This window comes from Entelurus aequoreus, linkage group LG03, assembly GCF_033978785.1.
Source record: "Entelurus aequoreus isolate RoL-2023_Sb linkage group LG03, RoL_Eaeq_v1.1, whole genome shotgun sequence".
Classification (NCBI taxonomy): Eukaryota; Metazoa; Chordata; class Actinopteri; order Syngnathiformes; family Syngnathidae; genus Entelurus; species Entelurus aequoreus.
In genome coordinates, this window is record NC_084733.1 from 18,455,423 (window position 1) to 18,477,922 (window position 22,500).

Genomic DNA, 22,500 nt, shown 5'->3' on the forward strand with positions numbered 1-22,500 from the left:
AATTACACAACGTGCCAACTTCACTTGTTTTGGGTTTTGTAATAATTGCAAATGAGAGGCGTAAGTGCTCCAAAACAAGGAAAACTTTTTAATGAAAGGAACTAAATACATTGCTTTGGATGGAAGTTACACTTTTAATGCACATTTCTCTCCTTCACTCCATTAGGTCAAGACGTTTGTTGTGAGGAGTGACATATTGCTTCAAATTAGTGGGAAGTAACAGAAGGGAACCTACAAAAGTGCCTTCAATAAGAAAAATATAATATCATCCTTTGAAAAAAAGTAGCTGTGCTTTTTAATTTTAAATTGCTTTCATTGAAATTGTGCAAATGTAAAAAAAAAAAAATTAAAAAAGGAGTAGAAGAGATGACGATGATGTGTCTTTTGCTTCCTTTCATTTCGAGAACGCTTCCCAACGTTTGGGCTGTTCTGGAAGGCAGTCTGGGTTTCAGTCAACAGGACGACAAATAAATAACTTTTGACAGCGATAAACAATGCAGTCAGTTCACGGATGCATCAGCCCTTGTTTGTGCAGAAGACAAAAGCGGTCCTGTAATTTAATGGAGCTCTTGGCAATGATGTTAATAACAAAGCATCTTCTCCACAGTGTTGTTTCTATTCTTGTGTGATAAAACGGATTTAATGGTGCAAACATGGCATATTGGCACCATATTCCCCTTCATATGCAAAGCTCGTTACACAGATAATGACTTCTTGGTTGATTGCTGCGCGTGCGAAAGGGCACTATGAGGAACTGAAATTCAAATATTAAAATGCTTTAAACGCTCAAACCAAACATGGTTGAGGGTTGATTGATTGATTGATGGGGGAACGACGCGATATTTTGCACAAAAATAAATGATAATGCCTTTAGCTCCACTATAAACCGTGAAATGTGTTATTGCATAAGCAGGCCTCCTAATGTTAGGCGCTAAATATTGGCCTTCGCTCCAGTGCAGAACCTAAAATTGATGCTTCCCTTTTCCCCCTTTTGAGGGAACAAAAAAAAAACTCTCAGTGCCATCTTTAAAGCTGCGGGTTATAAAGAGAACGCTGCAGGAGAAAGCGAGTTAGCTTTTTTGAGAACTGGCCATGCTTCCTTTAAAGGGCTGTGACTTGTGTGTGCAAACTGAGAATCCTCCTCACCGGGGGTTGCTAGAATGCCCACAATGTTTGGCTACTTCGGAAAAAAAGGCAAAGAAACGCTCCGGCTGTTTTCATGCTTGAGCGACAGGCATCAGTGTCATGAAGGCTCCGGACTGTCCATGCTATTCATTAACCAGCTACAGGGGTCAGAGGTCATACCAGCTAAGGTCGCTATGGTTTCTGGTCCTCCGTTAAGGTGAGACACTGCACGGAACTACACAAAATAAAAATAAAAACACTGGAATGAAACTAGTCAGTCAGGTTATTACTAACGGTTCTCAAGTGTTGGGTCATAGGAAAAATATCTGCGCATCAAAAATATCTTAGCAAAAATAGTTCTCAGTCAGGCTCGGGGATTTGTTCTTCGGGGTCAGAGGGCGTCGTCCTCTGCCCGTAAATGAAGGTCAGAAGGAAGAGCGCTATGTCATGTGAGCACCAGTAGCCCGTGTGCGAGGTCACAGCGGACCAGTAGCGACTTTCTACCAGACCTTCCCGCAGCTCGAAGTCCACGCGGCGCTCCAGCTCCACTGAGGACAGAGACAAGGGTTGTTAGCGTGACATTTGCTGAGACAGGAGGGTGGTGTTCTGCCCGGGACTAACGTGATGTGTCGGCGGTGGGCGAGGTGGGCCGGGCCATGGTGGAGAGGCCGTACGCCGACTGGCTCTCCGTTCGCTTCTGCTCCTCGTCTTCGGGGCTGGCCCCGCCCTCCAGCGCTATGGAGACGGAAGGTTGGCTGTTGGAGCGTGAGAAACGAGAGAAGAGGATGCCGCCGATGCCCTTGCCGATACTCGCCGCTCCTAGAGAGAGAGAGAGAGAGAGAGAGAGAGATACATAAAGAGAGAGGGACAGGGACAGAGGAGCCATGAATTGATTAACGTGGACCCCGACTTAAACAAGTTGGAAAAACTTATTTGGGTGTTACCATTTAGTGGTCAATTGTACGGAATATGTACTGTACTGTGCAATCTACTAATAAAAGTTTCAATTGTACGGAATATGTACTGTACTGTGCAATCTACTAATAAAAGTTTCAATCAATCAATCAATCAAAGCCTTGGTGACAATTCTCTGGAGTGTCCATAGTGTTGCAGTATTTGATGTAGTATTCGTCCCAAAAACAACAAACACGGTGGTAAAGTACAATGATTTAAAATGTACATCTATAAAATCACACAGTAAATCCAACTCAAGTAACTGGTCGACAACTCCAGGGTTTCCTAGCGCCCCCCCGTGGCGACTAGTTTTGTTGTTCTAAATCCTCGGTGAATAATGCATGATTGTAAAATATTTTAATAATACAAATTGTGCATTTATTTTTAGATAATTTTGCAAAACATAAAATATATACAAATATCTACTTATGTTTCTCTCTATATATTCAAAATCATTATTCATATTGCTGATCTAAATTATGTTTATCAATTTAATAGCTGTATTAAATAACATGATTTCCTGTACACAATAGATACAGAGCATCTGGGAAGTATCCACAGCGCTTCACTTTTTGCACATTTTGCTCATTTAAATTAAGATTGTTTGACCTTCGTTCAAATATTTAAATGAACTTTGGATTGTTTTGTGTCATGTTTGTGTGTCCTCTCAATTACTCTGTTGATTGCTACTCTGAATGTTGCTGGGCTGGGTTTGGTTTGAATTTGTAATTGTAATATTATTGTGTATTATTTTTTTGGACTGATTAATAATAATACAAAAAAATATATATATATCTATATATATATATTAAAATGAATGAGTAGCTGGTCTTTATATAACTTCATCAAAACTATCAACCAATAACATGACCTACGACAGTGTTTCTTAACCATAAGACCCCGGAACCATTGTTCAGAGTCGTGTATAAAGAGTATGGTCAACTAAACAAGAGGCGCCATCCGTCCATTTTCTACCGCTTGTCCCTTTTGGGGTAGTGGAGGGTGCTGGAGCCTATCTCAGCTACTATCGGGCGGAAGGCGGGGTACACCCTGGACAAGTCGCCACCTCATCGCAGGGCCAACACAGATAGACAACATTCACACACTAGGGCCAATTTAGTGTTGCCAATCAGCCTATCCCCAGGTGCATGTCTTTGGAGGTGGGAGGAAGCGGGAGTACCCGCAGGGAACCCACGCACGTCACGGGGAGAACATGCAAACTCCACACAGAAAGATCCAGAGCGCAGGATCGAACCCAGGACCTTTGTATTGTGAGGCAGACGCACTAACCCCTGTGCCACCGTGCTGCCCGTTCTGACGTTAGTTTTCAACCAAAATAAGTGTAAATATAGTTGTAAACATACTCTAGCTCATAAACTTACAATAAAACATGCTTTTATTTCGTCAAAGCATAATTTTGCGGCCGTATTTCAGGCACTCTGCTGCTCCATTCATGCAGTGTTTAGTGACCAGCAGACTCTATAACATGCGACAGACGGCGCAATAAAAGGTGAAAAAAAAAATACCCAGAATGACCAACAAATACCTTATTACCCTAATTTTGCCAAAATCTTCATTAGCTTTGGACAAACAATTACGGAGATAATATGACTTGTGCGTGAAGTGTTGGCTGCCTCCAATGTATTGTTTGTAATCACTGTGCTATCTATGCCTGTGCTTTTAGTCTTAGACAAACTTTATTGATCCACTATCATCTGTTATTACACCCCAAATTTCATTTACTTTACTGTTTCAATGTGTATTCTGTCTATTCGTATTTGTTTGGCTTTCTCATCTGCTGCTACCAAATTGCATTATTTTATGTTTACTGAGGTTCAAGGATAGTCTGTTTTTGTCAAACCATCTCTTTAATTTCTTCTGTCATTTGTATTAGCTTCTGTGTGTTCTCTCTTGAACAAAACACAGAGGTGTCGTGTGTTTACCTGGCATAAGACACTAGTGTGTGACTATCCAGTGTTGATGGCTAACCTTCACTTCCCACACTTGTCTTTTTCCCGGGTTGCGGGGAAAGCAATGTAAAAGATTTCCACAATTCCCAGCCCTATGCTGCACAAGAGGGCATTTTTACACGCCGAAAAACTAAGGAGAAAGCGCCGCAGACACGCATCAGCAGGTCAATATTGGTAGCAGTCATAATGCCCTGCAGTTTTGTGCCTTTTGACCAATCATTGAGGAGATCGCCTGAAACAGAGTTGGCCATACTCTATACACGACTCTGCCCCCTAGTGGGCCGCCAAAAAATATTTTTCTCAGCTGTGGTTAGTATAGTAGGGATGTGCCATACCGTTGATACTTTCCGATTGCATATAGAGTAGAATTCAGGCTGGTAATGTTGAACCGATCCGATACAAATACTTTCTGCAAATATACTTAATGTGTCTGGTAAAATGTAAAAAGTAGTGTATTTCAAGTGGTGCTGCTCTTGAGGAATTATCTTCAAATTATATAAAATCACAGAGCGAAACAAATGATGGCGTTATTCAGCACTGAATGTGTTATCTTATTTATATTCAACTTGTATGTAGTGTCTCCAAGTCCCCTATATTAAAATGATACAGTACACTTGCTGTTTTAATTTAATTGCCAGTCATTTGCTGAAATAAACAAAGAACTGACTGAATGACTAAGCACAGCACAAAGTGCCGCTGTATTCACCTTGGCGGAAGAAAAAGTAGATCCCACCAATCGCGTTTTATTTAGACAATATCTCAATAATTGAGTTACTCCACACTGTTTTCCTGTTAATGAAATACATCAGGGCTATTCAACTACAAAATGAAGAGGGCTGCAGTTTTAAGAGCCCAAGCGCTCAGGGGCCGGACATCGAAATGTGGATGCTTCGACAGAAAGTGCCTCCGCAGGTTATACTTCTTTGAGACTGCGTTTACTTAATTACAAAGTAAACCATATATATATATATATATATACACACACACAGTATATATATATATATATATATATATATATATATATATATATATATATATATATATATATATATATATATATATATAATATGGTATACTATTAATTTAGTTAGAATGTATTTATTTTAGCATTGTGTAATTGCATGTGAATGTATTTTTCATTAGTTGTATGAGTCTCTTCTTATGCACTATATTTGATTAGTATTTATTTTTGAAATTAGCCTGACCTAAGCCTCAATAATAATATTTGTGAATAACACATGGTTTCATTTAATTTGACAAGGTTAATCCTGGTAATTGTAAATAGATTAGATATAGCTATTGAATACGATTAAAATTAAGAGTAAAATTGCTAATTCAATGTTAATATTTGAGTGGGCCCCAGGGCCCTCTATAGTGGTAAAGTTGGAACCTGAGGTCATAAAGCTAAAGAACCCCTGACCTACAAAATCATTGCTTTAAATGCTGCTTTTTGGAATAATAGGCTGATCATGATAATAAGTCTTACCCAGTATGCTGGCCTTGCCTAAGTTGGTGATGGACTCTCCGTAGTGTCTACGGGGCAGGACAGGAGAGGTGCTTGGACTGGGGATGCTCTCCATGTCGGATGTGGGCTCTTTAACAAGGTTTAGGGAAGTAGGTCGCATCTCATCATAAGGTGTCGGGTTGGTGGCGCTACACCTGATGGAGCAGGAACATGTTCAATGCTACAATATGTGATAGATTAGACATTATAACAGTGCTATAAATGAGTCTTGCCAGTGTATCTGGACAGGTGCAATGTTGTTGTAATGTTTGAGGATGAGGGGTTCTAGTCTGTAGGCCTGAAAAGGAGCAAATTAGGATGTTTTAGCATCAAAGAAACTGCTGCACAACACAAATTACCAAAAAAGTTGTCCATTAAGGCAAGTAATGCCAACTGACCACAGGGTCTGTAGGATGGAAGACGTTGAAGAGCCTGCTGCAGATGGAAGTGGGCAGGATGTGGTCCTGGTGGCAGCTGGTACCAGGACGGATCCCTCTCAGCGCCAAAAAGACGGCAAGAGGGGAACCCATGCAGAAGAAGTTCTCTACCTAAAAGAGATGGAATCGAGACTTACTTATAGCTTCCAATTAGCAACAGTACAGTTAGTAAAGAATTGGACTAGTTTGAGCAGTTTTGGGAGTACACACCTTAAATTTGAGTGCTGGAGGTGCAGACGGTTTTGAGGATTCCAGTGCTAACAGCTGATTTTCCAGCTCACGTAATCTATTACAAGCAAAAATGGACAAAGGGAGTACTTTTAAGTGACATAAACACACAGACAAACAGAGCTCATTCTTGAGTATTTTAGTCTTCAAGTCCATTAAAAGCTTGTGCCTGATAGAGGCTGCCAATACACAAGACTGGACAGATGGTGGTGCAAGTGAACTACAAGCATTTGTAGCCTGGAGAGATTTCATGGTTGCTGTGGATGGAATATATATTCCCTTGCTAATGCAATAACAATACGTGTCTCATGACTCAGCATAAAAAGGCCATAAAGTAGAGATTTATATTTGATAGCTGTATCTTTTCAAATAGTTGCGGTGGACATGTTTATTTGTTTAACTATAAAGGATAGCTTTTATTTGAAGTAATGTGTTCAGGAGGCCTTGAATAATAAAAATTAAAAGATAAGTAAATTATTTAATAACATAAAAAAAAGGTAAAAAATAATTTGTATATAAAAAAAATATATATATATATATAATTATAATATATATATATATATATATATATATATATATATATATATATATATATATATATATATATATATATATATATATATATATAAATATATAATTATAATATATATATTAAAAAATAAATAAATATATATATATATATTCAAAATATTTTTTACCTTTTTTTTATGTTATTAAATAATTTACTTATTTTTTAGCATGGGCTAGGGATCTTCCTGTGTGGAGTTTGTATGTTCTCCCCGTGACTGCGTGGGTTCCCTCCGGGTACTCTGGCTTCCTCCCACCTCCAAAGACATGCACCTGGGGATAGGTTGATTGGCAACACTAAATTGGCCCTAGTGTGTGTGTGTGTGAGTGTGAATGTTGTCTGTCTATCTGTTTTGGCCCTGTGACGAGGTGGCGACTTGTCACAATATACCTGTATATATGTATAATAAATTATATTATGTTAACATTATAATTAAAAATGAATTCCTTTTGATCACACTTTTATATTTGCAGGGTTTCCTCTACATGTAATTGATCGTGGTGCAGAGCCACGGCAATGCGAAAGCCGCCACACCTTGAAAATGAAACCTTAAAAATCTGAATATTATATATGAAAACAAATTGAATTAATACGTAATACGCTGCATCCCTTTTTGATAGACGGCTAAATGAGTGAATCAGCGATTTTGAAATATAAAACACTGCCATAGCATTTTTTAATTTTCATTCCATTGTTCCTGTTGATATGGAGAATCTTATAATCTTTTAAGTGACATTTTCTTTGTAAAATTTAGCATCTTTGTTTCTTTTTTCTGTAAATGGAGACTGTAATCATGTTTAGAGAGTACCTGAAAATGAACTTCCCCTATTTGGAAGAACAGCAGCCGCCACTGGTATACGGCCTCTGTTACAGTGTACAACAATAATAATTATAAAGAAAGAGCAAAACGATATAAGAAACAATATGTTAACACTAATTACTAATAACACAGATTTGTTTTTAAATGTAGGTATAATTTTTTAAGCCTTTTTTCAAGAAAATATATGCATCGACTGTTAAGCAAATCATATGATGATGTCATATTTTGGCCACGCTCCAAACGCCACAAGTATATTGATTGGCAAGCATGCAGGCCACGGCAAAAAAAAGAAGCCATACCTTAAAAATGAGGGGTTTTTACAAGAAAACTAAACTTAGTAATATGAATGGATGTATAGCCGCCTATTATTTAGACTTTTATAGAATTTAATCACTAAAACAGCATTTTTAAAAGAGGATGTTGTGATTACATATGCATTTTTCTGGAGCAAAGGCAGCATGTCTGCGCTTTCAACATACTTAAATATATCCGAGATATACTCTAAGACAGCGATCTATAAAATGTGCAATGTGCAAATATTAAGAGGACAGTGGCGCTCTTTTAAGGAGAGAGAGTGCAACTGGCAAGTGTGACGTCAGTGAGTGATTTGGGATAATAGAGGCTCGCTGCAGCTCTTGCTGTTCGTTGTGGACATGGAGCGACAGAAATAAAGAGTCTCCAAAATGAGCACAGTCTCCTATAACACTAGAAAAATATGCTAGATTAGTTTTTAGTTGTTTCAAATAAAGAAAAGGTCTCTAGAAAACTTCTCAACAAAGTGCAGCCGGTGTTACATTATACAATAAGCAGCAATGATTTAAAAAAAGGGCTAAACTTTTTATGTGTTTTCAAATGTATGTATAAAATTTTTTAGCCTTTAAGAGACAATATACGCATCGGCGCCAATTCTACAAATCATAAGATGTCATTTTGACCCCACTCAGGCCTCGCACCCACCACAATTATATTGGCAATTTGTGGGAACCCCTGAACAACGTACCGCAACACGTGGTGGCAACAGATATACTTTAAGTAGTAAAAAATATTTTTAAAAATGCACTCATTAATTAGAGGCTATTGTTTTGGGGAAATACGTTAATCGTACCTATTTCTAGTGTGCCGCAGTTGGTCTAGGAGAATCCTCTCCTCGTAGGACATCCAATGCAGGTCCAGCTCCTCCTCCACGGCGTGATGCTCCTGCAGGCAGAAGCGTACGGGATCCCAGCCGGTCATGATGTCGTAGGTAATGACACACCCGAGGGAGTGGGACACGATGGAGACTTTTCCTCCTCGCTCCTCGAACTCAGGGTTACGTGAGCAAAAGAGAGTGTAGAGTCTGTTAAGCTCCTGTGTTAGTCCTTTGGTGATCTAGATTGAGAGAAGAGGAGTGAAGTGGACAAAATTAACAAAACAGACAATCAAATGTATTTGTTAGTGCTATCACCTCATCTCGGTAAAGAGGACTGTTGTAATACATGATGTCCATGGCACTGCTGTTGAGAAGGTCTCTCAGGCCTCTCAGTTTGTCAGGTGTGATGGAGTCTACCGTATCTACATATAGACAAAGTGTAAAAGTAGAGGTAAACTGCACAGTGTCGCCTGGTCAATGTTGCTCCACTACAAAGAGCATCAAAGAGATCTCAAACCTCCATCCAGGGCAAGTTTGGAGCGCCACTCTACAGGCAGAAACTCCACGTGTGCATCATTGTGCTCCGAAAAGTGCTTCTCCTCCATCTTCCTCACGCCCTCCCTCAACCTGAACAACAGCCGACAGTATGTAGGGTTAGAGAACAATGTGAAGACAATCATGTGCGTACATGGAAATTGTTGAAGGGAAATATATAGTATTCATTATCCATTAGCCCGCGAGCGCACTTTGGACACCCCTACTTTTATACCTCTTTGTCGGCGTTGAGGGCATGGCGTTACGTAATCTCACGTGACCAACCGCAACTCTCATTGAATATGTAGCTTGTTAGCTTCTGTTGTCGCATGCACAACAATGGTAATTAGAGAGAAAAGAAGCGTTATTGAAGATGGAACTAATGAATGTCACTTTTATGGCAAATGTTGAGAACATGTTCATAAAGGAGGGCGGGTACTCTCCTGCTGAACGAGTCATACATACACACACAGAAAATAATGTAACCAAAGAGCCCAATCACAGCCTTTAGGGTCTACCTCGCCGTGGCATTAGGTTACATTCTTTTTTTAAGTGCACGTCACGCTGCGCAAAAGGGTTTGCAGGGAGGAGCGAACTGGTATATTGTATACTGGCAACTCGATGCAGTGGCATTATCCAGGCTTTAGAGATTATAACCTCCAAACTTGAGATGATCCGATCCTTATCATGGGATCAGATTGGGGTCGATATTTCTATTTTTTTAACTGATTGGCGATCGACTGATGAGCTGCCGAGCCCAACAGATACTTACCACAGTGGTGTCCCAGTTAGGGCTGCTAAGATTCACAGAGTAAATTGATAAATGAAATTAGAAAATGGCATCGATTTGTATTTTGTTGCTTTGATGATTTGTTTTAAAGAGTACAATAAGTGCAAGACTCCTCCAATAGAGCACACGAGTGGTCCACCTATCGGTGATGTAGCTTGCGCTGCCAGTGATGTGGCCTGTGTGTGTTCTTGTTCTTACAAAATAATTTTTTGAGGTCGTTTTTTGATATTGTATACAGACTCAGGTAGTAATTTTCTGGATACAGGAAGGTTTTGAGGGAAAACCCCAAATGGTTTAAATAAGGGACATTAGTAATTTTTGCTTTTGTTTAGTAAGTTTTTTTGCCCCTTCCCCCCAATAAAACTATGTAGCACTCAATATCACAAATAGAATACATCATACATCAATACTAGCAAATTCTAAATGTAATAAGATATGGTTTATAAAAATGTGTTATTGTGTTTACTTTAGTTACTCGCTAATATCGCTATAAACCGCCATAACCACAACACCAGGGGGAGCTCCACTAACCACGTTAAACCCAGATTCCGAACTAACAAAGGTCTTAACTCATTCTCTTTCTATGCCACATCAATGTGGAATGCGCTCCCAACAGGTATAAAAGAAAGGGCATCTCTATCCTCCTTCAAAACCGCAATAAAAGTTCACCTCCAGGCAGCTACAACCCTAAACTAACACCCTTTCCGGATTGCTAATAATCAAATGTAAACAATCAAATGCAGATACTTTTTCTTATGCCTTCTGATCTCTCTCTCTCTCTCTCTCTCTCTCTATGTCCACTACTTGATGTCCATATCCTACCCCGACTTAAACAAGTTGAAAAACTTATTCGGGTGTTACCATTTAGTGGTCAATTGTACGGAATATGTACTTCACTGTGCAACCTACTAATAAAAGTCTCAATCAATCAATCAGTCAAACATTTTCCGTTCTATGATCTATTGTCAAAGTATCGGATTGGGACCTCGAAATCACATCGGATCTGATGCCGAAAAAAATCAACAAAATGTTGATCAGGACATTCTTACTCAATGAAATCGAACGGGAAAATGCTTACTCAGAAAGCAGCACAGTGTTTTTAAGGGTCACAATGTTGGCAGACCTGCTTATCTTGTAGAAACAGCAGTGTTAGATAATGAATAGATATTTGCAGACAGGTGACATTCATGACGTATGTGTACTTGGAACAGATTTGGACAGAACTTACATTTTTACTTATAAGTGTACTCTGTAAACCAAATATACCACCAAACACAAAATACTAGTGTCCGTCAATAAGAGGAAGTGGCTAGACATGCCACGCTGATGTTTCCTCTTGGCAGGAGAGGGTGTGTGTAGGCCGTAATCCTGAGGTAGCCGCTCGTGAGGCTTAAGGTGTGTTGCAACCTGACTTGGTCTACTTTACCTGCTTAGCCGACCTAAGCCGCAAGTAATGGCCTGACCCTGCTCTGCTTTGCATGCTCTGCCAACACTGCTGTTGAACGTACATGAAGTGAGGGTCCCGGCGAAATGGAACGAGAATAAACAATGAGTGGAACACTGACATCAATGTTCCGCCTATTCAGGTAGTATCAGAGTGGTAACAGAGGTATGACGCCCGTGTGAAAGGGCATTCCTCAATTTAGCGTGAAATATTTTTCCTCGGGACTCACTTTGACTGCTCTGGTACGTTGAAAACAATCCTCGCTGTCTGAGAAACATTTTATATGCCACACCTACAGTATATCACATCTCACACTTACATTCCAGTATTTTTGATAATGCGGCCCTGGTCCATCTTCTGTCCAATCCCATGGACCACGAAGACAATGTGCGTCGTCTGAGGGGGTCTATCCTCCGGAGAGGCCTCCTCAACGTATCCCCGATGAAGCCGCGTTCCGCTACTGGAGGCTGAATGACAACGAAACCGTAGACGTTGGAACTATTTTTCAAGCTTCTTAAATGGAGTGACAGAGTAATCTCCTCCTCCAGACCTTTGGAAAAGCCAAGTTTCTGCGTCACAGTGCGAGCGATTTTTGAGGTGGTGGCATCGCTGTAGAGGTAGACCTCATCCACGCTGTGCCAGTCGATGTGGGTCCGACTCAACTTCAAGCTGTGGATGGCTGTGGGATTTTGGAGGAAAGCAATAAAGCAATGTGAGCGCATGATAAAAGGAAATCCATTGACAATGAAGAAGGAAAATATGGGAAAAGTTGTGCGCAAAAGTTGTGACAAGAAATGTAGGAATCTTATCAATAGAAAACATTACTTTTTTTTGGAAAAGGTTAATTAAATAAGCATCATACGCATTGGATTAGAAAAACAGCACCAAGATGTGCTAGTTTGTGCTTGTTGCCTGCTTACATGAGTATATTCTGGTGTAATGTAATTAGAGGTGGGAATCTTTGGGCACCACACGATTCGAATAAGATTACGATTCAGGAGCTACGATTCGATTCAAAATCAATTATTGATTCATCTTTAATTAATGTATATTGATGCAAGTTTTAAAAGCATTTTAGTTTCACTAAATAATTCACTTGCAACTTTAAAAAACCCCAATTCATTTGAAATAAGTTAAATTAAATCCAAAATGTAATTAAATTCATGAAAATGTGTGCAAAACTGGAACATAAGTGCCCTCTAGTAAAGGAGCTGGTCGGATCTCTCGGTGAGGTGGCTCGCTGAAATTTTATAACTGTCTGCATTACCTTATTTACTATAAATAAATCAATTATCGATTATTGACGTTTGCTAATTGATTCTATAATCGTCCAATTCCGAATTGCGATGCATCTAAAAATCAATCATTTCCCCCACCTCTAACTGTAATGCAGTTACAAGAGCAAGAGAGAGCTACAACAGAGGCTGAACCAAAACGCTCAACTGTCCCTGCACTATGCGTCTCTTAGACGTTTCGAGCACTCATAATCATCATTGAAATGAGAGTGATAGAAGACTTTGGCGGCGGTCCAGTGCGCAGTCATAGCTCTCTTGCAAAACTCTGAACCAATTCGGGGATTAAACGCCTTAAGAATAAAGTACTTGGAGAAATGCAGATGACATTTTGGTGTTTAAACAGTTTCACAAAGTATCTGACACCATTGCTAGATGCATTTGTCTTAGCGAGACCACCATTTTATACCATCGTAAGAAGAAATCACACCAACAATAACACAACACAACTCCTGATGGAATAGAAACGTAAGGGAGTGTGTTTCTTAAACCATGCATTCACACAAAGCAAAACACACAATTGTGATCCAAGACACAATGCAGCCTTGCAGCACTGTAAAGCAGGAGGAAGTCACAAGCTGCAATGAGAATTGGTCAGATGTCTCTTTGTAACATACAAGTGACTTCCGGCTTTATAGTGAACACTGATGCATTATGGAAGGAAGGGGTGGCATTCAACCATGAACCATAAAAGTTCATCTGTTTCAAATCCTATGAGCTGTACGCTATCGTCTTTGAAAATTCACTGAGGCATGCAACTCAGGGGGGAGGTAACTGTTGACTGATAAGAGGCGAAGTGAGTAAGGAGTGGTTTGTGTTAACTGATCTAAATGAGTAGGACCACATTCACAATAAGTCTGTTAACTACCAACCACATTCTTTCAACGTAACGAAGGCAAATGTGGCATTGGTCACACTGCGGGATAATGAACGAGAGAATGTCCTCTGTAACTGCATGCCAATGAGGACTTCTCTTTGGTTGAATTGTAGCCCACTTTTAAGGTAATGGGCTACAGGGATGGGGGATAAAAGCTGTGGGAGAGAGTGTACCCCAACCTGACTGATCTCAGTTGCTTTCAAATGGGTCTGTGCAAAGTTTTACTCGTGTCTTAGTCAGGAGTGAACCCACAACCAATTATACTGTTCAGACATAATAGCCCTAGGCAAAGGATTTAAAATATTTTGGGTAATTGTTTGTGGAATCAATAGAAAGGTCGGTGGGGCATTCACAATCGCAAGATTGGAATGTTGTGTCGAAGAAAATTTATCAGTCAACCGATGGTCACAAGCTTTGGCAAGAGACCAAAAGGACAAAGCTTAAAACTTTATACGCAGATTTTCTTTCCAGGCTCCCCCTTAAAAGAGTGGCCTGAGACAATAATGTGGCAGCAGTGGAAGAAAATGGACGGATAAATGACTATCCTGACTGAGTACTACAATTATGCACGTAAGCAGAATAATTATTCAATTGTGACATTACAACACAGAGACAGACCTCTTTGTTTAGCGTATTTGATGAAGGTCGATGCGTCCAGAATTGGGTCACTGATACACATCAAAGATGGCACAGTGACTTGTTGTGTCAGTCCTTTTGTGTTTGGATCGCAACCAACAGCCTTGTTTAGAGTGATGGTGCTCCATTAATACTGCAAGGGATGTCAGTTAAGAAAAGACAGCCATTCAAGATCTACTGGTTTATGTGGTCCTTTCTCTACCAGCCTACTCTATTAGGCTCAGAAAAGAGAGGCACTTGTTCCTCAATAAGCAGCAACAGAACAGCAACAGTACCAAAGTCTGGATCACAGTACAAAAGGGGGATGTGCTAGCAACTAGGCCCAGTTAAAATTACAGTTGAGAACTGAGCCTAGGTCTAGCATTAAGTAAAAGTCTAAATTATTAGAAGAAAGGGAAATCTAGTCCCACAGAGACCAAGGATCTACAGGTAGAGAGGGTAAAAGCTAGCGGGTTCAAGTAAGAGAGAAAACTAGTCTTTTACAATACCTTGGCAGCGTTTGCGCTTGTGACATGTTGCTTTAGCACTCGTCTGATATCCACTCCATTTGAACAGAAAAGGGAGGTAGAAAGGGGGTAGGTGGGAGAGAACTAACAACCAAGAGAGAATGAGTAAAGGGCCATACAAGCTACCCCGGTCATCACTCTTCAGCAGGCAATTTTGTCAAGTAGCACACCTGTTAGACTGATTTGCAATGACGGGCACTGGTGGATAATATCCCTAAACAGCACCTCAGTCCTGAGATGTGTCTCACCACCAAGTCCACAGTCTAATATGCAGAACTACTTGACACGAGCCTCTGATGACAGGGGTAGTGACTCATATGTACAGAAGGTTCATTCCTAGCATAGCATTTAGCTTAACACCATTCTTTACATTGCTTTTGTTCAGAGTCATTTAATATATTTAAAAAGGTACACATATTCAAGCAGTTATATTACAAATAAAAGAGCAGAGCTACACATTCTGTATTGAAGACGTTTAAGCAATGTAGTTACCTATACTTTCAGCATCATCCTAAATTGCAATGAGGTACACGAAGGTATCTGGACGTTACATTTAAATTAAAAAAGTCTTACCAGCCAGTTTGTTAGCCAAATTAGCAAGCTTTAAATCTCAAACATGACTCTATGACTAAGTCCGTGCAAAGACACAAGCTACTAGATTTGTAAATGTCAGCAATGTCTCCCTCATCAAAAGGGCGGGGGGCTGATGAGGAGTAGACCTGCTGAGTGCACAGGAAGTTAGCTCGCTGTACAAGCCATCAGCAGAGTCCATTTAGTTTGACGGCTGTAAGGGCTTAAAGTGTGTGATGGGGGTATACGATAGATGCTGTGCGAAGAAACCGCAAATGAAGGCCAATAACAGCGTTTTGTATTGTTGGTGATAATACTTGTGAGCATCGTTTATGCTAGCCACGGTTTGACTATGGAACAGATTATTTGATATGATACAGATAGTATGTCTCCCCTAATGTATACACACACAAACACGAAGATAATTGCTCATGAATCTACAGTTACAAGAAAGAAAAGTAATGTATTATTATGTTACGTTGCCTGTATCGATCACTTGTGTGTCCGCCATTTATATACTGCTTACTGTGAGCTCAAAGATAAAAAGGAGAAAGAGATGCTAGTAAGAAGAAGTGATAAATGCGCAACACTGCAGCGCTGTCAGATCCAATCTCCGAGCTTTACGATTCAATTTATTGTCTGTAACACAGCTGCGGCACTCGTGCGTGCACCTTTGTGCTTGAGGATACTGAATCAGTTTAGAGCCTGGTTAGTATTAATTATATATTTCAAACACGACATTCGTGTGTGCATTTCACGTGCTAAAAGATGGAGATAAGCAAAGTATGATCACTATGTCGCGTGTGGGTGTTTACATGCGGGTGAGCATTCTGGATGCACGTAATCCGACACTTGCACTACAGGAGTAGCGATAGGAGCGCAAATGGTGTCCTTTCTTAATGTACCACAACAAGGTACAGTATGTTCTATGTTGAATACTTCTAACTTGCAAAAGGTTACTACAACTGTGTAATGTTTTACACTGGTCTTGGCAGCCTAATACAATCTCTTTCAGTTGTATTTTTCTTCACACTCTTACTTTATTTTATTTCAAGTCCTTTTCTCAGCAACTATCCTTCACACCCCCACACAATCAGGCAGCCTGAGATGAGAGTGTTGAATCAAAGACGCTCTTTCTTTATTGGCCATCAAGTACCAGCCCTTTTTAGGGATGTGCCTAAATGTACACCCTGCACCTGCTTCTACTGTGGCGATGACGAAACGAAACAAGTACGCTCACAAATGAATAGAAGCCCATGTTGCCTTCAAATCCTGCGTGTCAAAACGAACGCAAAGACGCCTTTCACACACTTTTCTAAAACAGGAGTAGATATAAATACTTAAAACTCTGCAGGCACACTACTAATTAAACACAACCCTAAAATTAGCAACAAACTCACCATCTTGACTGTCGACGGTCCGGACAACCAAGTCGGTCTCGAAGGTGTCCTGTGTCTGTTGCCCGCGGAAATGGCTCAGGTGCTCACGCTCGATAAGGTCGCTCTCGTCCTCCTCTAAAGGAAGCCAGGTGCCGTCGATGAACCACTGGCCTCTCATCACTGGGATGTGGTCTTGCTCTGTTAAGGGAAAACAACACAAATGGGGAACTGTGTTAACTCGAAACGTCACTAGTGGTCTGACTGTATTTCCTAGAAAAGTCCCCTCCACTATAACACACGCTGCCTCCGAAATAAAGTGTGTCCTACACTGGAATAAGTAACGCCATACCTCAAATAGTGCCTACTGTATGACAGTGCTATAACTGTATTAGGGTAGATGCCTCTACAAAAGCACATACCACTTGCAGAGCAGACCTGGCATCTGTAAAGCTGAAATATTAGAGTTGGGAATCTTTGGCCTTCTCACGTTTCGATTCAATTTCCGATTCTTGAGTTGACGATTCGATTCAGAATTGATGAAAACTGATTCTAGCAATGTAATATTTGGTATCCATCCATCCATCCATTTTCTACCGCTTGTCCCTTTTGTCTGAGGATGTATGACGTACACACAGCTAGTAAGTACTTTGATAGCCTAAAAACATTTTTAAAACAGATTCTTAGAAAAACATTTATTCATTACAAATAAAAGTCGTTTTGAAAAATTGTAAACTGATTCAAACTAAATAAGAAGCACAATTCAGATGTGAATCAAGTTTTTTTTTGGCACACCTATGAAATATACAATTCATTTAAAAGACAACTACTATTCCGGAGCAAAGACTGCTTAACATTACAACACAAAAACAAATATCCAGTCTTTAAAGATTACATTTTACAATATATTATTTAATCAATATTACATATTTAAATGATTAATGTAAACATATAAAACACATTGATTAACACGTATTAATATTTTATTAATTGTAATATATGTATTATTTTTGTTTTGTCCACCCAGATACATGCTTTGGTCTATAGATTTCTTTGACTGCCTTTGGAGAAAATGTAATGAACTCCTGTTTCCATGCCAGTGTTGTACAGAGCAGAATAATGCTGCCCGTAAGAGTTGTGCCATGATGTGAATATAGCCAATATAGTTGACATTATGTTGTCCTAAAACAGCAAACTGGTTAAGTGACTTAACAGCACCTCTGCTAGTGGCAGCCATAACACCATTAATCCACGATCAATTTCACGCTTAAGAGTCAGCAAAGCTACTAATCAATTACTATGACCATCCAATGAATATCCATCCAAATTAAATAAACTCCCCCAGCTACAATAGAAGGGGGAAAAAAAAGAAAAAGAAAAAACAAATGGTATATGGCACATAGTAAACTCAGACAAATCCAGGAGGGCCACATCTCTGTGGTTTATGGAGCAAGGAAAGCTGTGATTAGTTTTACACATTAATCAGTCTGTTGATAGGATTCAAAGAAATGGTCTTAATAATACATGCGGATAAACCATTATTCAAACAGGCACAGTCATTTATTAATAGTCTTTTTGACAAAAGCACAAACAGGCTCACGTCACAGAAATTATAGCAGACAAGAAGCTGCAGGCTGGCGGCGTCGCTACATTGACAGGCACACAAATAATGTTTGCTAAGGTGGTTCATGTCTGGCTAGACTAAATAATAACTGTGTGTAACCACCTGCTCTCAAACTAAATATACTTCTCTTAAAATAAACAACATTTGTGTATACATTTGCTATGGCATCTCTGGCAGTAAACAACTTTTGAATGGGCACTAAACTCAACAATGGTCCAATTTGGAGTCCAACCAACATTTTCTAAAAAAAAATATGCCTCAAAATCTGACAAACATTGCATTTCAAACTGATATCAGTGAACACCTTACCTGCACATGGGTTTTTTCTTGTTATGTTTGGTGATGCCACCTAGGGATGTAACGCTATGAAAATTTCATATGGATGTTATAGTCACCGAAATTATCATAATTTTCAATATTTTATCACAGTATTGATGAATGTGCGCTATTTTATGTGGTCAAAATGTACTTATTCATTTATGACCAAGTTTTACTTAAACAATAAATAAATTGCCACACAATGTACTTTCTTGGTAGAAGGAATATGGTGTATTATAATATTGTTCTGGCTACTTAAGAGACTTTTTTTTTTTTTTTAAAGGAGAACTTACAGCAGAGCCAATGGGAGGTACTCTATTTTTCCCATAAAATCCAATAAATAACCATTCAAAAACCAACAACAATACTTCATTTATATTTTGTGACATTAATATTAACCAAGTATTAGTGATATTGTTAATATAAGCGCTAACGCAGACAAACTATTTGTGCCAATGTTTACATCATCGAGTGGTCTGCTTCCTTGCTCCCTGGAAATTTATTGTAGATCATAAATCATGCATGCAATCCTACCTGGACAGAAGAAGTCTGAGGAGGTAATCCGATAAGTTGGTACACTTTGACAACCATTTAGGGGCCGGAAATGGCGAGAAAGACACGAAAAGACGCTGGGTCTCCCCGCCATTCCCACCCTATTTCTACGTGAAGATTGTGGTCATTTTCATTTAAATGGGAATATAAGAACATCCTAGCAGTCAGCATCCTAATGACAACAGACACTGCACAGTAAGTGATGTTTTATTATGTTTGTTGGCTCTCATGAAGTCTGCAGTGAGCAGTAATCAGTGATGAAGAAAAAAATGCAAATGCCCTGATGCGTTTTTGAAATGAATGCGCCTTGCATGCTTAAAATGATCAAAATGCGTAAATATTAAATCTTATTATAAATGCACCCATTGCTACATTTACAGTACATATATACTGTACTTACATCTGTATATATACTGTACGGTATATAAAACCTTAATGAAGGATGTGCTCCCATATGCTCCAATGGAAGCAAACTTTTGATCCCATTTGAATATTTAGAATACTAAAAAATAAATTAAAAACATCATCATTAGGTCTCTCATAATGATTGTGAACAATATGCAGCCTTCCCAAAAAAGTGTGCTTCCCCTTTAAGTGTTTAAATATGTTTATCTTCTTCCGTTTTCATTTGTAAAAGTTTTTTTTAATGGTAAAGAAAAAAATGTGTGTTGGGTGGTGGATGTGACGTCACACAAATTCACTTCCTCTTGGCATATTGCTTCGAGTATCGATCGATTTCTCTAAGACAAGGGTGTCCAAACTATTTACGCTAAAGTAAAGCATGCAGGGGCCATTTTGATATTTTTAGTTTTTCAAACAAATACAATTTTGATTGTAATCATTAGGGCTCTACTCAATTTTGATGAATGTTAAAGATTCTGTGGACCCAAAAGGGTCTCAGTCATTAAAGTGTTAAAAAAACAAGTCAAATATATATATATATATATTTTTTTTTTTACTTTCAACGCTGATATATCTATAGATCAACTTCAGATCTATCTGTTGACATAAATGGGTTTTTTTATCAATTCAAATCAAATCAACTTTATTTATAAAGCACATTTAAAATTTACCACAGGGGTAGCCAAAGTGCTGTACAATGGGCAGGTTAAAAGATAATACGAGTACCGAGCAAACACAACACAAACAGAACACGATAATAAATAAAATACATAAAACATAAAAACAGGTTCACAGCAGGTGTATTATGGGGCGCCATTGCAGGATGGATATCACTCAGTGTTAAAAGCCATGAAATAAAAGTATGTTTTTAAGAGAGATTTAAAAACAGGAAGAGAGGAGGCTTGTCTAACACTCAGAGGTAGGTCGTTCCAGAGCTTGGAAGCATGTTATGTTATGTTTTATGCCATGTTTTAATGTCAAAAACACAAAATATGCAATATGTGATAATTTATATTATATATCCATCCATCCATTTTCTACCGCATATTCCCTTTGGGGTCGCGGGGGGTCGCTGGAGCCTATCTCAGCTACAATCAGGCGGAAGGCGGGGTACACCCTGGACAAGTCGCCACCTCATCACAGGGCCAACACAGATAGACAGACAACATTCACACTCACATTCACACACTAGGGCCAATTTAGTGTTGCCAATCAACCTATCCCCAGGTGCAAGTCTTTGGAAGTGGGAGGAAGCCGGAGTACCCGGAGGGAACCCACGCAGTCACGGGGAGAACATGCAAACTTTACACAGAAAGATCCCGAGCCCGGGATTGAACTCAGGACCACTCAGGACCTTCGTATTGTGAGGCAGACGCACTAACCCCTCTGCCACCATGCTGCCTATATTATATATATATACATATATATATATATACATATATATATATATATATATATATATATATATATATACATATATATATATACATATATATATATATATATACATATATATATATATACATATATATATATACATATATATATATATATATACATATATATATATATATATATATATATATATATACATATATATATATATACATATATATATATACATATATATATATATACATATATATATATATACATATATATATATATACATATATATATATATATATATATATATATATATACATATACATATATATATATATATATATATATATATATATATATATATATATATATATATATATATATATGTGTATATAGTATAAATATATACAGTACAGTGCAGACATTCGCGGGAGAAGCAGCAAATAGGGTGAACGTGTGTCCCCACGCACTGCGTAGGGACTCGCGTTAATCTAACAACAACAACAGTTGCAGTAGAAGGGATAATAATAATAATAATAATAATAATAATATGAATCAGAATTGATCCCCAAGGAGAAATGTATTTTTGTTACAATAACTGTGTAAATAATAGCCTATGTATGTGTACATACATTAGTTATTATTTTTATTTTAAATCTTCTCAAAACAGCCTGCCCTACACTTTACCCCCCGCCAGGAGACTGCTAGTAGACTAGTAGTCTACTCTCATAACTTTATGTGTTGAGATAATGGGGACGTGTGTTTGTTTTCATGTGGCTTGTTTTCATGGGATCGGCAGTTCTTTTGACTGTACGAATCACTAGAATCAGTGACTGACACAGCACCACACTGTGGCCGCAGTTCAGTATGTGAACCGAATCACTTCTGCAGTTCTTTTGACTGTACGAATCACTAGAATCAGTGACTGACACATCACCACACTGTGGCCGCAGTTCAGTACGTGAACCAAATCACTTCTGCAGAAGCAGTACAGTTTAATTGCAAATCAGCATTATTATAATGATGATGATAGCTACTAAACAACACCAACAACAGTTGCAGTAGAATGGATAATAATAATAAAAATAATAATAATAATAATAATAATAATAATAATATGAATCAGTATTGATCCAAGGAGAAATGTATTTTTGTTACAATAACTGTGTAAATAATAGCCTATGTATGTGTACCGTAATTTCCGGACAATAAGCCGCTACTTTTTCCCCTCGTTCTGGTCCCTGCGGCTTATACAAGGGTGCGGCTTATTTACGGCGTGTTCTTCTCCGACACCGACAAAGAGGATTTCGGTGGTTTTAGTACGCAGGAGGAAGACGATGACACAATGATTAAAGACTGACTTTTCATATACCGGTAGGCTGGTTATTTTGATAACGTACAGGCGAGCACTTTGTATTACTTTGCACCGTTGTATTATTTGTACTCTGCACGAATGCT

General features: G+C 38.8%; 1 protein-coding gene across 2 annotated transcripts in view; it reads right to left on the reverse strand.

Annotated features, from left to right (window-relative positions):
• Window positions 1–75: 75 nt before the first annotated feature.
• The window catches only part of ddhd1a (DDHD domain containing 1a), a 28,585-nt gene continuing 6,160 nt past the window's right edge, over window positions 76–22,500 (reverse strand). The window contains exons 2-14 of one of the 2 annotated variants that reach the window (XM_062041416.1): window positions 16,785–16,961; window positions 14,797–14,898; window positions 12,054–12,182; window positions 11,823–11,970; window positions 9,253–9,362; window positions 9,051–9,157; window positions 8,712–8,974; window positions 6,201–6,276; window positions 5,952–6,101; window positions 5,787–5,851; window positions 5,536–5,708; window positions 1,747–1,944; window positions 76–1,673 (exon numbers count right to left, since the gene is read on the reverse strand). In XM_062041416.1, the coding sequence (XP_061897400.1) occupies window positions 1,486–1,673; window positions 1,747–1,944; window positions 5,536–5,708; window positions 5,787–5,851; window positions 5,952–6,101; window positions 6,201–6,276; window positions 8,712–8,974; window positions 9,051–9,157; window positions 9,253–9,362; window positions 11,823–11,970; window positions 12,054–12,182; window positions 14,797–14,898; window positions 16,785–16,961 (1,886 nt within the window). In that variant the 3' untranslated portion in view covers window positions 76–1,485. The remainder of the gene's footprint in view (window positions 1,674–1,746; window positions 1,945–5,535; window positions 5,709–5,786; window positions 5,852–5,951; window positions 6,102–6,200; window positions 6,277–8,711; window positions 8,975–9,050; window positions 9,158–9,252; window positions 9,363–11,822; window positions 11,971–12,053; window positions 12,183–14,796; window positions 14,899–16,784; window positions 16,962–22,500) is intronic. The other variant, XM_062041417.1, reaches the window with a different exon arrangement.